Genomic DNA, 16741 nt, shown 5'->3' on the forward strand with positions numbered 1-16741 from the left:
TTCTGTTCAGTTTTGCATGAATCCCCTGACATCAATAAGCGCCACTTAGAACTGATGACATCACTAAGTGCCACTTAGAACTGATGACATCACTAGGCGCCAGTTCGAACTGATGACATCAGTAAGCGCCACTTAGAACTGTTGACATCATTAATCACCAGTTCAAGCTGATGACATCAGTAAGCGTCACTTAGAACTGATGACATCACTTTGCAGCTGTTTAAGGATATATTTTTCAGTTTATTCGTGATTCTTGTGTATTGCAAATGGCATAAGGGTGACAGGTGACTGCTTATAGATCAGTTGACTTGTAGAGTGTAAGCTCTTTTGGGCAGGGCTCTCGTCACCTCTTGTATCGGTTATTGATTCCTTTATATGTTACTCTGTATGTCCAATGCATGTAACCCACTTATTGTACAGCGCTGCGGAATATGTTGGCGCTTTATAAATAAATGTTAATAATAATAATATCAAGTGTGACTTTTAAGGCGAAAAGAAATATAAGAAGTCATTGCAATCTTCCAAACCACCACCAGGTGGCACAATCTCCAACTATCCCCTTCTCACTCCCAGTGAATGCAGTTGCCTCCATTGGCCAGCAGAGGCCCTGAGAAATGTCAGTGGGGCAGGCAGACACACAATGAGAGCCTGTGTGCCTGTGAGAGCGCTGGGCACAGTCAGAAGCAGCAGAGTGTGCAGATAACACTCCAGCAAAACAAAAGTTACAGGAACTCCATCCAGTGCCCTGCTCCATGCTGGGCTCTACACTAACTGGATCAGCACCTGGTTCCTGCTGGGCTGGCATGTTACTAACCCACATTCCCAGCATGAGAAGGAACTGAGTGAAGCCTGAGCCAGCCCCCTGCAGATCTGGGAAGCCCTTCTCTTTCTCTACAACAACTCATCGCCCTGGAACTGGGACAGCCAGAAGTTCCATAACAAGGTAAGGGGGTACCTACTGATACAGGGTTTCTCATTACAGATAAAGGGGGACCCTGGGACTTTCAGGGTAGGGAAATCACTTTGTTGCACAATGTATCACGATGCGTTCATGCTGAGCGTGCCACTTATGCAATCCAATGTCAGTTCATTTCATTCTATAAACATGCACTGAGGATCTTCTATGTCTGGGGTGGATCTGCTACAGAGATTTGCATTTGTGACTCCTTCAGCTGCCGCTGAACTACAATTCCCTAGCAACTGAAGGAGCGCAGGTGGCCTGGCCATGGCCATACAGTCACAGTCATTAAAGATGTTAATTCATGTAAAGTACAGATGGAAAGAGCATGGTCTGATCGCTGGTAACTGCCCGACACACTGAGGGAAACTTTATTTGGTGACCCACTGTTTGTCCTAATCCCCCAGCAGTGATGGATGGGAACTAGAATAAGCCACTCTGATTGCCATAAGTTGTAGGGCCCCACAGAGCGGCTGTTGTGTGCTGAGACAAGGGGGGGATAACCTATAGCACCCCAAAGATTTCTCTGGTTTTCTGGAAGGGATTGCAATGAGATACTATTCCCAGGGGCAATTGTGATGCTTGGACCTATTTTGTGTGACGATTTAGTTCCAGCTAGTACCGGGGTGGGCAAACTTTTTGGCTCAGGGGCCACATTGACTTACAGACGGGTCGGGCCAGCGTTACGCCGTTTCCGCTCGTCAGTCCCCAGATGCCTAGTCTCGCGTGAGACTTGGGAAGTCGGCGGCCCGCGGGCCGTAGTTTGCCCACCGCTGAGCTAGTCGATAATGCAACACATTTATCACTTTAGCCAATGTAGGGGTAGTTCACCTTTAAATAAACGTTTAATATGATGTAGACATTGATATTCTGAGATCATTTGCAATTGGTCTTCATTTTTTACTTTTTATGGTTCTTCAGTTATTTAGCTTTTTGTTCAGCAGCTCTCCATTTGGTATTTTAGCAGCTATCTGGTTGCCAGGGTCTTATTTACCCAAGCAACCAGGCAGTGGTTCTAACGAGAGATGGAAATATGAATAGAAGAGGGCCTGCATAGATAGATAAGATATAAAAAGTAACAAAGGTGAAAGTCAGTTGCGTGTATTAGAAAAAGGGTAAAACAGTCCATGTTTCACTACTGATAATGATGGCTGGAAATGAAAGGGGTTGTTTATCTTTAAATTAACTATTAGTATGATGCAGAGTGATATTCTGAAAGAATGTGCAGTTGGTCTTTATTTTTGTTATTTGTGGTTTTTAAATCATTTAACTTTTTGTCGAGCAGCTCATGAGTTTGGAATTTCAGCCGCTATCTGGTTGCTAGGGTCCAATTTAACCTAGCAACCAGGCAGTGGTTTGAAAGAGACACGGAAATATGAATAGGAGAGGGCCTAAATAGAAAGATAAATACAGGTAATTCAATTTAACGATAACAATAAAATTGCAACTTTACAGAGCAAACGTTTTTTGGCTCCTGGGGGTCAGTGACCCCCATTTGAAAGCTGGAAAAGAGTCAGAAGGGGAAAGCAAATAATTCAAAAAATCTAAACTATATATAAAAAATATAAAAAATTCTAAATTATAAGTATAAAAAAAGGAATAGGTCATTCCAGGACTTAGGACAACAGATTCTGGGGATACCAGGAGAATGATACATTTTAATGTAGATATCCCTTTAAATTGTACAGCCTCTCCCAAACAGTGCCCCTGATTGGATACCGGTAGCTGTGCTACTTTATATCTGTGTTTTTGATTAAATGTACCCACATTGGCATCAGGGTGAATAAGCAAGAAATGTACTAAAGGTTTTATTTTTGATATTTCTTGTTTCTTTTTAGCAGTTCTTCCCAGCGATATTTTTGGAACTCATGTGGCATCACAAGTGAGGATAAAAACTGCACTCCTATCATCTACTAAAGTGCCTCCATACAGTATAAAGAGAATGGGGGAAACAGCTCCCCCACAAGCCCCGGCAGGTAACCTCGGAATAGGTGTTGCAGGTGCTGGGCTCCTCGGGGGCGGGTCAGTCACTCCTCGTATTCACAGCGCCATTGTGGAGCGCCTGAGGGCTCGGATTGCTGTGTGCCGTCAGCATCACTTGAATTGTGAGGGTCGGTATGAGCGGAGTCGGGCAGAGAGCTCCGACAGAGAGCGGGAGAACACGCTACACTTGCTGACTCTAGTGCAACACGGGCAGGGCACCAGGAAGAACAACAAACACAACAAGAGCACATGTGCTCCACCCCCTGACTACCATCATCATCATCAGCAACACCTGCAAAGCACCGAAGGGAAAGAAATCAACGGGAACCAACAACCTCAGTCTTCAAATGGGCTGAACCAACGCAACTCTGCTCTGATTGCAGTAAGTTATACGTTTGTGGTTCTTGCGTGAAATGCGTTTCACAACTATGATTTAAAAATGAGTGGTCTCTGCCAGACTAATATTTTTATCAACTCAATGATTAGCAATTGCAACTAACGTCTTCCTTTATCCGTCTGGAACTTATTTGTGAGTTACAGCTAGAACAAAATGTAGGCTAAGGAAGAGTTTGGGTTATGTTAGTAGTATGGTAGTAATAACCTTGTTCCTTTTTAACCGGACAGTTTGCGGTTCATATCTTATTAGTTATTAGGGTGAAGACACACAGAGCTACTAGTAGCAGCTACTTGTCGTGGCCACTAAAATAAACAATGCTGATCATTTACTGATAATTGTCTCTACGTGTGTTTTAGCAGAGGCAATTCTCAGTATTGTCTATGGCAGGGTATTTTCTGGTGTTTAGTAGCCGTGAAAAAGTAGCTGCTACTAGTAGCCCAGTGTGTCTTCACCCTTAATGTTTTGGGTTTCTGAACTTCTTCCTTTATCAGTCTGGAACTTATTTGTGAGTTACAGCTAGAACAAAATGTAGGCTAAGGTAGAGTTTGGGTTATGTTTGGTAGTAATAACCTTGTTCCTTTTTAACCAAACAGTTTGCGGTTCATATCCTCAGCCTATTAGGGTAAAGACACATGGAGCTACTAGTAGCAGCTACTTGTCCTGGCTACTAAAATAAACAATGCTGATAATTTACCGATAATTGTCTCTACGTGTGTTTAAGCAGAGGCAATTGTCAGTAGCCCAGTGTGTCTTCACCCTTAATGTTATGGGTTTCTGAACTTCTTCCTTTATCCGTCTGGAACTTATTTGTGAGTTACAGCTAGAACAAAATGTAGGCTGGAGTTTAGTAGCCGTGAAAAAGTAGCTGCTACTAGTAGCTCAGTGTGTCTTCACCCATAATGTTTCTGAAGCTGGTCATGTCTACAAGCATGTGAGAATTCCAGTAAGACATCTTTGTTTACATGTTTCGCTAGAGCCCTCGGTAGACTGAGCTTTATAGGAAGCCCTTTCAAGGCCGAACGGCTGTCAGAGGTCACTTTGGCCCAAAACCTCACCATAGAAATATTTAAAGCATATGGTGAATGTTTCTGATTGGGGTGAAGAAACACAACTGGTAGGTATGACGCCTTACAGATGCTCTGGGAACGTTTTTTTACGAGGTTGAAGTCAGCACTCCAGATTCGTTAGAGCTGCTCGTCTCTGGCGGGAAAAGCCTGACTGATGGAATGCGATGTAGTCATAACAGATCTGAGGCGAAACCTCGCTAATGAGGTCACAGAGAGGAAACTGTCACCTAAAACAACATGAGAGGAGTATGTAAAGTGTGAACTAATAGGTAATGTCTTTCATTACTCTGCAACTTTAGGGAAATGGCATAATATGGAGTGTTATCTGTTTTATCTGAAAGCATTCTATAGCTATATACGGTGCTTGAAAGGGACAGTAATTGTCCTTGTTGAGCAAATAGAGGACTGTGATTGGCTTATTAAACCAAACAACTCTTCTACCCTCCAGTCCATATAGAAGTCACTGCTCTTCTCCCATCCCTGCCCCTTCAGCATCACTTTAGGGAGTGGGATCCTCAGACCCAACTAGGAGTTGATTCCACAGAAGAGATGAAGGAGTGGAATTCCAGGCCAGTCCCACCATAAGTAGCTGGTAATTCTCTGTCCGTGCAAAGATGTGAGTATGGGTCCTCTTATGAACAAGCTGAGGGATGTGGTTGGTTAGATGTCATGGGCTTTAGAATGGGGTCAACAGGCCCAAGTCATGCACTTGGGGGCCTGAGATAAACTTACTATTTCCTAATATCCCTGATAAGATGATTTATTAAACCCCATTCAACATCAACCCATACTGACGCCCTGACTCAACATCACCAGATTTAGTGCTCCTTGGTGTGACGCATAATGGGTCAGATTCAATTCAGTAAGAATTAGTTATCTTGTGGTTTATCACGTGAAAATACATGGATTCAGTTTGAAGAAGAGATGGTGCCTCTAGTAGATAATAGCCTCTGGGAAGGGACTGGGGCTGTGGGATAGCAGGTATAGTAGGGAGAGATGGTGCCTATAGTAGCAGTGGGGGGATAATAGCCTCTGGGAAGGGACTGGGGCTGTGGGATAGCAGGTATAGTAGGGAGAGATGGTGCCTATAGTAGCAGTGGGGGGATAATAGCCTCTGGGAAGGGACTGGGGCTGTGGGATAGCAGGTATAGTAGGGAGAGATGGTGCCTATAGTAGCAGTGGGGGGGGGGATAATAGCCTCTGGGAAGGGACTGGGGCTGTGGGATAGCAGGTATAGTAGGGAGAGATGGTGCCTATAGTAGCAGTGGGGGGATAATAGCCTCTGGTAAGGGACTGGGGCTGTGGGATAGCAGGTATAGTAGGGAGAGATGGTGCCTATAGTAGCAGTGGGGGGATAATAGCCTCTGGTAAGGGACTGGGGCTGTGGGATAGCAGGTATAGTAGGGAGAGATGGTGCCTATAGTAGCAGTGGGGGGGATAATAGCCTCTGGGAAGGGACTGGGGCTGTGGGATAGTAGGTATAGTAGGGAGAGATGGTGCCTATAGTAGCAGTGGGATAATAGCCTCTGGGAAGGGACTGGGGCTGTGGGATAGCAGGTATAGTAGGGAGAGATGGTGCCTATAGTAGCAGTGGGGGGATAATAGCCTCTGGGAAGGGACTGTGGCTGTGGGATAGCAGGTATAGTAGGGAGAGATGGTGCCTATAGTAGCAGTGGGATAATTGGGAAGGTAATATGACTATGAGATGGCAGTATAGGAGTGCATAATGAAAAAAAAGAGTAACTGGATGCTGAGTCAGTGGACACTCAGTTGCACTATAATTGTAGCACAGTAACAACTGAAGCGTTAGAGATCAGACAGCCCTGCTCCATGAATACAGAAGAGTACATACCCCTAGTAGAGTATTTTGCTCCAGGCCCTGTCACCACTTACAACAGCCTTGAATATTCTTATACTGCTTTGATGTTCTGGGATGTTCAGTATTCATCATGCAAAGCTTGAGAGGGCTCGATACAGAGAATGTTTCCATGACGGTGCAGCACTGTACAATCATTGTTATCCCAAAATGAACCAACTGATTTATTACCCAAATGAGATTACATGCCTGAGATCACCCCCACCCTTGGCAGGGCTGTCGCTCAGAAAGCCAAATAATTGCCCGCATATGGTCACAGGAGCATTAAAAAGCTGAACATTGCAAATCTGGGAGTAAAAAAAAAAGGGTGGTCGAATGAAAGGCCGCGCATTATGCTAAGTTAACTAAGCATGATTAATTTATTTATACATTCCATTTCGACCAATATCCGTTGCTTTGGGGAGACAGGGAGATGTGTGAATTGCTTGTGGGTAGGAGCTGCACACACACAGACCTGCTCCTTTCAGCCCATTACCTGTAAGTTGAGTTTTGGGCTTCTATGGAACATTTGTAAAGGCTATAAAATAAGATGTGGGGGCCATTAAGAGTATGGGACAAAGTACATATGAATCTATACTGATTAGGCCCGTGGGGGGGGGGGGTTAGCTAATACAGCATAATGGCAGCAGTTCAGCATTAGGACCCAAGTGTAATTTCCCCATCATTTCCACCACCTGAAAGAAACTTTTCAGCATATAAAACAGTGATGAGAAAGAATAAAGGGGTCCTCACACATGTCACCCTGATTGTAGCCCCCCCACCCAAACCCTAACTTACCTGCACCATTACAGTATACAGAACCATCATGCAGTCTTCCAATAAGGTTAGGCGCTATAGGTTGGTACTCCAAGGTGGTGTCTAATATCTCTATATCCCTGTTTTACATTATTTTTTATAACATGCAAGTTCCAATGAGTCATGTGACAGTAATTACATCACTGAGCACCGATTATATTTGATGACATCACCAAGCACCTGTTAGAAGGATATCATGTACAGGATATTCATGGCTTGTGTGTATTATAAGGATATGAAAACAAGAGCCATAAACAGTGCTTAGTGATGTAATCAGTTATAATCGCTGCTTAGTGATATCATTTCTGTCACATGACTCACGGAAACTTGTATATTATACTAAATAATGTAACCCCTATTGTAAAGATGAGGAAATTAGAAGTCACCTCGGAGTTCCATGACCTGTATTAAAGCACTCCAGCTTTGGCATGGAACTCCTCTGTGACTTATAATAGCCTTATATTTTACAATAGGGGTTACATAATTCACTATATAATACACGAGAGATAAAATATATCCTATATTATATAGTGATGTCATCCATTGTAATCAGTGCATTGTGAGTTATGTGTCACATGACTCACCAAAACTTGTGTATTATAAAAATAATGTATCCCCTGTTGTAAAACATCATGATATTAGAAGTCACCTAGGAGTTCCATGAGGCATTTTTCCTTGTGATTTTATATGGTCATGAAACTCCTTGATATATTTTATAGTATATGGTCACAGAACCCCTCAGTGACTTCTAATATCCTTATAAATTACAGTAGGGGATAGAGTATCCCTTATAATACATGAGTGATACTCAGAGTTCCCTGTATAACTCAGCCTGCAGCCTTGTGCCTTTATATGGGCACAGAACCCCTCAGTGACTGCTAATATCCTTATCATTTACAGTAGGGGGTACATTATCCCTTATAATACATGAGTGATACTCAGAGTTCCCTGTATAACTCAGCCTGCAGCCTTGTGCCTTTATATGGGCACAGAACCCCTCAGTGACTGCTAATATCCTTATCATTTACAGTAGGGGTGCATTATCCCTTATAATACATGAGTGATACTCAGAGTTCCCTGTATAACTCAGCCTGCAGCCTTGTGCCTTTATATGGGCACAGAACCCCTCAGTGACTGCTAATATCCTTATCATTTACAGTAGGGGGTACATTATCCCTTATAATACATGAGTGATACTCAGAGTTCCCTGTATAACTCAGCCTGCAGCCTTGTGCCTTTATATGGGCACAGAACCCCTCAGTGACTGCTAATATCCTTATCATTTACAGTAGGGGGTACATTATCCCTTATAATACATGAGTGATACTCAGAGTTCCCTGTATAACTCAGCCTGCAGCCTTGTGCCTTTATATGGGCACAGAGCCCCTCAGTGACTGCTAATATCCTTATCATTTACAGTCGGGGGTACATTATCCCTTATAATACATGAGTGATACTCAGAGTTCCCTGTATAACTCAGCCTGCAGCCTTGTGCCTTTATATGGGCACAGAACCCCTCAGTGACTGCTAATATCCTTATCATTTACAGTAGGGGGTACATTATCCCTTATAATACATGAGTGATACTCAGAGTTCCCTGTATAACTCAGCCTGCAGCCTTGTGCCTTTATATGGGCACAGAGCCCCTCAGTGACTGCTTATATCCTTACATTTTACAGTAGGGGGTATAACATTCTCTATATTTTTCACATCTTATTTATGGTTCTTCTGTATTATGTAACAATAAGTAAGTATAATATCAGGAACATTTTCCAAGCAAGGGTCCTCCTCAAAGGCTGGAGCCCTATTTGTTTGAGTTCAGGCACCAAAAGCTTCTTGGAACAGCGAATCCCAGAGGGTGAATCCAAAAGCCAATAGCTTCCTGGCATGATCCAAGGCTGCCGTTTAAGCGCTTCAGAGGTACAGGAACACGAGAAAACGTTTTCATCTTTTGTGACGGTAATAAAGGGAGACACATAGCTGTATTTTTGGAAGGCTGCATCTCCTTGGGGCCAGCAATCAAAATAAACCCTTGTTTTTGTTGGAATGGATGATTTTTTTTATTTTTTCCGAATTGCGGATTGTTGCACTCTTTGATCACACAATTTCAAATAAAAGTCTCGAATAATAAAGACTGTAAAGGTTTGGGAAGAGAAATTATGGTTTCATATCATATGGACTTTCAACCACTTGCCTGTAAACACCCTCTAGCAACTGGTGCCACTCAGTCAAGGCCTTCACTCAAGCCATCATTCTTACAGAGAAAATCTAGGTCTAATGCCCCAGCCCTGCCAAGTGATGGTTTTTGAGGGATATCTAGCAACATCATATAAATAATATTGGTTAGTCAGTGACACATGGTATGCTGTCATAGGAAACCACGTGACTGACTAAGCCAGGGAGCCCCAACTTTTTTACTTGTGAGCCACACTCAGATGTAAAAGTGTTGGTGAGCCACACAAGCATGAAAAAAGTTCTTTGTGGGTGCCAAATATAGACTGATTGGCTATTTGGTAGCAGTACGTGGGCTGCGGGCCTGCAAGAGCCTCTACCTGGAGTAAAACTGCTTCTCTATGCTTCCAAAACTTGTCTCCAAGCCAGAAATGTAAAAACAGGCACCTACTGTGAGGCCACTGGGAACAACATCAAAGGGGGTGGTGAGCAACATGTTGCTTTCGAGCCACTGGTTGGGGATCACTGGGCTAAAGGTGGCCACATACGGGCAGATTGTAGCTGCTGATATCAGTCCCTTAGACCAATTCGGCAGCTTATCGGCCCGTGTAGGGGCACAAATGACGGGCCTGCCCTGAAATCGGCCAGATATCGATCAAGCAGGTTAAAAAATTTAGTCGGATGCGGTCCCCGAACCAGCATTCTAATTCAATCGTTTGGCCCCTGGACCAAACAACCTAATTAGCCTAAATTCACCCGATATCGCCCACCCATAGGTGTGGAAATTGGGAGAAGATCCCTCGCCAAGCGAGCGGATCTTAAAGTGTATGGCCACCTTAAGCTATTCCATTCAAACTGTATGTTGTGCAAGCACATTCTTAGGAACACGTGTGGAGCATCACAAGCAACTTCAGACAAAAGAAAATGATGGTGGTGCTGAATGGATGGAGGTTGGGGTCTGAATAAGATAATGTGGGAAGCCAGTCTGGTCCATCTGTAATGTCAGTATGGGTCCCACTCCTCATCCTATGACTCCCCTTCTTGGCTCTCACTAGTTACAGAATAGCTTATGGAGGCTCATACTAATGCTCGGCCTCTTTACTGCACCAACCAAACCATTTCCATTATTATAGTCATGAGAATGATTTTAGAAGGGTTCACTCTTGTAATACCCCTTGACCACTCATGCCTTGTCCTATGATAAGCCTTCTTAGTTCCCAGTGGTCACAGAATAGCTTACGGAGGCTCATACGGAGGCTCGGCCTCTTTACTGCACCAACCAACCATTTCCATTATTATAGTCATGACAATCTTCTCAAAAAGGTGATGCCCCTTGACAACTGCTATTGGGGACATGTTGCTTACAACCCCCTTTGGTGTTGCTCCCAGTGGCCTCAAAGCAGGTGCTGTTATTTTTTATTACTGGCTTGGAGGCAAGTTTTGGAAGCATATAGGCACAGTTTTACTCCAAACAGAGCCCCCTGCAGGCTACATGGTGCTTTCAAATAGCCAATCACAGCCCTTATCTGGCATCACCAAGAACCTTTTTTTTTAAGCTTGTGTGGCATTGTAAGCATTATATTTTACACCAGAGTGTGGCTCACAAGTAAAAATAGGTTGGGGATCCGTGTTCTAGGAGCTACAATGCAGGCGATTAATAAGATTTATGTTGGGGGAAAGGAGGTTTCCCCATTAGCACAGAAAGGGTTCCTTTGCTTTTTAGGATATCAAGAAATGTAGCAATGAGTTTATTTGGGGGGTACAAAATGGGTCGGATGCCCTTCTAGTAAGAAAGGACAAATACCCTCGAGACTTTAATATGAGGATGATAATACAAATGATAACCTACAAAAGTCGCTTCCTATGCCGTAGCCCTTTCAGTTGGTCAGGGCCCCGTTGGTCACATACTGACCTAGCCCCATGTTTTTCTGGATTGATTTCTCACTTAGTAAACTGGCATATCAGTGCAAGTTAGAAACAGCTAATAAATAATGATGTTTTGCCCAGTTTGTGTCAAGTCCATATGGAGACACTTTATCCTCCTCTGGAAAGAAAATCGTTAAGTCCACTGGCATCAGCGCGACTCTGTGTGGGACACACATATAAGGTTTCTTAATTTGCCTTTGCCTGTAAATATAGCCAAAGATAGCTCTCTTAAACTTCCATGTGTTTAGGGGCAGTGTGTTTTTATTGCGAAAATAGTATTTATTAGAGGCAAGGGGCAGGCGTGCAATCGTCCAGCCGCACAAGGGCTCATTGGAAGGGGAATGGGTTTTAGTTTAACAGGAATGAGCCCAAATACTAACCCAGTTTCTCTAACAGACACCTTTATCCCTAATTGGGATTTCATTAGTGATTTTTCTAATGGCTCAGTCATGACCGTTGATTATTATAATTTCTCATCATTTCAGTGGCTTTCCCAGAGTTGCCATTTGTCTTCTGCCCTCCAGTCCAGGTAATGTTGTTTTGGTGAAGGAGTCTTATCTAAGTCTTGGTGGTGCTGTGCTCTTTTAATATTGTAATTATGGATTGTATGGATGTGAAAGGTAATTCAATATCTTATGTAGTATATTCTTTAACACCCAACCCTCAGGGGAGATGGGGCACATTTTTCCATAGGAGAGCTCCTGTATTCTTATACATATGGCAGTTGGTTTCTTTTTTCAGGAAGGCTAAGCCTCTCTAAACCTTTATTATTCTTGGCCTGTGCCATCCCCTGATCTATACCTAGTCACGGGTTTGTCCCTGAGCTTGGAAAGCTTATCAAACACAAGAGAGGCACAACCTCATAGGAAACCAGTATGATATTATGTAAATATGTGAACATTTCTAAACCAGTATCACCTTTCTAATCTATCTATATATCAATATGTCTATGTATTATCACTATTTATAAATCTACATATTATCTATCTATATAGCTCTTTATTATCTATCTGTATATCAATATATCTATGTACTATCTCAATCTAGCTACCTATCATCTCTCTCTCTCTCTCTCTTTCTTTATTTCTTTCTCTTTCTATCTATACATCTACCGGTACATATTATCTATATATCTATTATCTATCTATCTATCTATCTATCTATCTATCTATCTAGCTACCTATCCATCTATTTATCTATCTATCTATCTATCTATCTATCTATCTATTTATCTATCATCCTTCTTTCTTGTTTACCTTTTTCTGTTCAAGAATGATAATTCTATCCATCTATCTATCTATATATTTATCATCACCTATCAATCTATGTGTTATCTATCTATATTTCTATCTATAAATCAATATATCTATGTATTATCTTTATCTATACATCTACAAAGTATCTTAGTATCTTAGTATCATAGTATCTTAGTATCTATCTATCATCTATCTATCTATCTCTATCTATCTATCATCTATCTATCATCTATCTATCATTTATCTATCATCTATCTATCATCTATCTATCTGTCTGTCTGTCTGTCTGTCTGTCTTTCTATCTATTTATCTATCTATCTCTCTATCTTTCTATCTATCTATCTATCTATCTATCTATCTATCTATCTATCTATCTATATATCTGTCTGTCTATCTATCTATCTATCTATCTATCATCTATCTGTCTGTCTGTCTGTCTATCTATCTACCTATCTATTTATCTATCTATCTATCTATCTCTCTATCTTTCTATCTATCATCTATCTATCTATCTATCTATCTATCTGTATGTCTGTCTGTCTGTCTGTCTATCTATCATCTATCTATTTATCTATCCATCATCTCTCTATCTCTCTATCTTTCTATCTATCTATCATCTTTCTTTCTTTCTTGTTTACTTTTTTCGGTTTAAAAATGATAATCATTTTACTCATTTGAAAATGTTATTGAAATAGTTAGCATCGCTGGTTGTATTAGTGCCGTCGTTACACGAACCGTGTCTGTGAAAATCAACAAATTATGCTTCTTGCTACTAGTTCTGTGGAGGAGAGAAATACGAATGCTTGTTTGTTATTGTGTCGATCTGTACAGCAGTCAGAGAAGGTGATGGCCCGCGTAGCCTTAATGGTATTTAGTCTGTATAAATCAGTGCCGGAATATTCACTCTGTTCTAATTGAGTTCATTGGGAGGCAGTTTTGGGCATTTTGGAAACCATCATTTAGGTGTGAAAGGGAGCTTGAAATGAACTGGGGTGGAAATTATGGAAGCGGTAAAGCAAAACTGGGCGACTCCTGGTACAGTTGACATGTCGGTGCACACACATATAGACCACCATTGCTCATCATTTTACGTGGTACTTACCTACTGAGGAACTGCTCTAAAGACTGAAATGTCTCATTGTGTATTATATGGTAAAACCCCACCATAGGTCCCATTTGTGTGTCATGACAGGGCACTCCCAAATCCTGGTCCTGAAGTAGGGTTACTAGAGTGTGGGCTTTTGATGGATAGTGGACATAGCTTGTCAGAACTGAGAGATCTGGGATTACATAGTTTTAGTTACATAGTTACATAGGGTTGAAAAAAGACCAGAGTCCATCAAGTTCAACTCTTCCAAGTAAACCCAGCACACCTAACCCACACCTACCAATCTATACACTCACATACATAAACTATAAATACAACCACTAATACTAACTGTAGATATTAGTATCACAATAGCCTTGGATATTCTTCAAAAACTTATCTAGGCCCCTCTTAAAGGCATTTACAAAAAATTCCTAAAACCTGTGTTGGTGGGGGGGGGGGGGGGGGGGTAGAATGCCATATGTTTAAATGGGCCCAGAGGAGGAAAGCGCCGTAGAGTGCCCTGCAGCATTACCCAGTATGTGGCAGCCAGATGATGAGTGTCATTAAAGTGATACCGACACAACAAAAACTACTTTTCAAAACATGAATGTATATAAAAAGTTACCTATAGATGATGCTGATCATTTCCCCCAGGTAGGTTTGCTTTTGTAAGTAACTGTTACTAAACCTGACTGGTTTGCCAAACTGATTGTTTCTTATCGACCAGATATCGCTTCTAATGCTAACGGGCTTCTGTCGAACAAATATGGCAGCGCGCTCATAGAGAAACTTGGGGGTAGGGTCAGACGCAGTAGGTGGGACACCAGCTGGGTCAGCTCCACCAACCCAGACCCGATCCCTGCTAAGAACCTGTGAGTGCTCCCCCCATCCAATTGGCACGGTCATGAGGTGCAACTGTGTGTGTGAGGGGGTGGCGGCAGTGGACTCAGTGTAAAAGGTAACTGGCAGCAGTGCCGGAACTAGGAGTAGGCGGAAGAGGAGGCTCCCCCCCCGCACTCGAACTGCGCATGTAGGTGCGCGATGTAGGTGCAGGGGCGAGGTAGCTGACTGGGTTGCCTAGGGCGCCCAGTTGGCTCGGCCCTCCCCTGCATGACAGCTCCGGTCAGCTCCACCCACCCCAGTCCAACACTGCTTGGGGGATCTGATAGATAATGTAAAAGCATAAGAACAGGATTGCCACCTTTCTCCCATAAGAAAGCCAGGCAAGGGGGCAGGCAATGATGTCATAGGGCGAAACAGTGATGTCACACTGGCCAGAGCTTTGACATCACAGGGGAGGCGCTATGAAGCGACAATCAGCGAATTGGCCGATCTTTGCGTCAATCTTAGAAAACCGGCAGGCAGTTTTGGCCTGGACAGCCCTTCCAAAAACCAGGCTGTCTGGGCCAAAACTGGTGTAAATTGTAAATTGCAAAGACAATGTTATGATATTTTTAAAAAACAGTTTAATTTCAGGTGTCAGTATCTATTTAATATGTCACCAGTCACTGTGGGGAAGCCTTAATCTGCTGCACAGGGTCCGCTGCCCTCACTGTGGGTACCTGACGAGGCTCCTGGTTGGAGGTAGCTATATAAACAGAGCACCGCAGCCCCAGCATTTTGTGTAAATCCTGCTGTCTAAACATTGCAACTCTACCTGAGGGCCCCAGCGCAAGCCCAGTATATAAACCCCCCCATAGTAAACATGTATATAAGAATAGCCCCTCTCTCTTCCCTGTGAAAGGGAACTCGCACGCACAGGCCTTCACCCACATGTGCTTTTTACCGATAGTTTCCATTAATAAATCCCAGTAATCTCTCATTTCCTGCTTTCCCCCAAGGCCAGTAGTTATTGGGCAGGAAAAGATACTAAAAATAGTAGCCCAACAAAATAATTGACAAAGTGTCGGCTCTGCAAACGCGCACAAGGCCGCAGAGATTAATGGGGGCAGCTCCATGCAGTCATCACTATGAAAAGGTTAATGAGTCTGAGCCTGAACACAATAACACTGAGCACACTAGTGAATTTCTCTATGAAACAACTGCAAGTCACTCTTCCTGCCTGCCTGCCTGCCTGCCTGCCTGCCTGCCTGCCTGCCTGCCTGGGGGAGGGCATTTCCTGGTACTCACCTGCCTACAGCTACTTCCTTCCTGTCATCTTTTATGTCTCTCCAGTAGGCACGACGCAGTCTTCCTTATCATGTACCTTAGGCTTCCTTTTGTGTTATAATCCTATTGCCTAAAGCAAAGGGACACAACTTTTGTACCAATGAGCCACATTCAAATGTTAAAAGAGTTGGGGAGCAACACAAGCATAATAAAAAGTTCCTGGGGGTGCAAATAAGGGCTGTGATTGGCTATTTGGTAGCCCCTATGTGAACTGGCAGCCTATAGAAGGCTCTGTTTGGCAGTACATCTGTTTTTTATGCCTTCAAATCTTTCCCCAAGATTCAAAGATAATCCCCTGCTTTGAGGCCACTGGGGGCAACATCCAAGGGGTTGCCCCCGAGCCACTGGTTGGTCTAAACTGTCAATTTATCTCTGATAAGCAGAACACAAGCTTCTCATCACCTCCCATAGGCTTCCTATTGTGTAAACTGCCCCATTACTTAACTGCCATTGTTTCTCTGGTAGGCAGGAATCTGGATTGCTCATCACCCCCCATAGGTCTCCTGTTGTGTAAACTGTCCCATTATCTAAACTGCCATTGTTTCTCAGGTAGGCAGGAATCTGGATTGCTCATCACCTCCCATAGGTCTCCTGTTGTGGAAACTCTCCCATTACCTAAACTGCCATTGTTTCTCTGGTAGGCAGAAATCAGGATTGCTCATCAATACCATAGGCTTCCTATTGTGTTATAATCACATTACCTAAACTGACATTGTCTCTCTGGTAGGCAGAAGCCCAGCTTCCTCATCACCCCCCACAGATATCCTATTGTGTTATAATTCTATTTCTTAAACTGTTGGCTCTGGTAGGCAGGACACAGGTTTTCTCATCACTTCCCATAGGCTCCCTATTGTGTTACAAACCCAACTGTCATTGTTTCTCTGGTAGGCAGGACACCAGCTTCCTCCTCACCTAGCATAGGCTTCCTATTGTGTTCTAATCCCCTAGGGGGATAGGGACCCTGGAAGGCCCTGGCTGCCCGTTCTGTTAATGACTTGCCTGTCATGGAAAATGCAGAATTTAGGTGCTCAGCCTTAATGTTCTGACCTCGT

At 43.1% G+C, this 16741-nt stretch overlaps 1 protein-coding gene across 2 annotated transcripts in view; it reads left to right on the plus strand.

Annotated features, from left to right (window-relative positions):
- Positions 1 to 631: 631 nt before the first annotated feature.
- maml2 (mastermind like transcriptional coactivator 2) overlaps positions 632 to 16741 on the plus strand; it is a 120208-nt gene continuing 104098 nt past the window's right edge. The window contains exons 1-2 of one of the 2 annotated variants that reach the window (XM_031897324.1): positions 632 to 943; positions 2797 to 3323. In XM_031897324.1, coding sequence (XP_031753184.1) covers positions 2901 to 3323 — 423 coding nt within the window. In that variant the 5' untranslated portion in view covers positions 632 to 943; positions 2797 to 2900. The remainder of the gene's footprint in view (positions 944 to 2796; positions 3324 to 16741) is intronic. The other variant, XM_031897326.1, reaches the window with a different exon arrangement.

Source organism: Xenopus tropicalis, chromosome 2 (genome assembly GCF_000004195.4).
Source record: "Xenopus tropicalis strain Nigerian chromosome 2, UCB_Xtro_10.0, whole genome shotgun sequence".
NCBI classification, from domain to species: Eukaryota; Metazoa; Chordata; class Amphibia; order Anura; family Pipidae; genus Xenopus; species Xenopus tropicalis.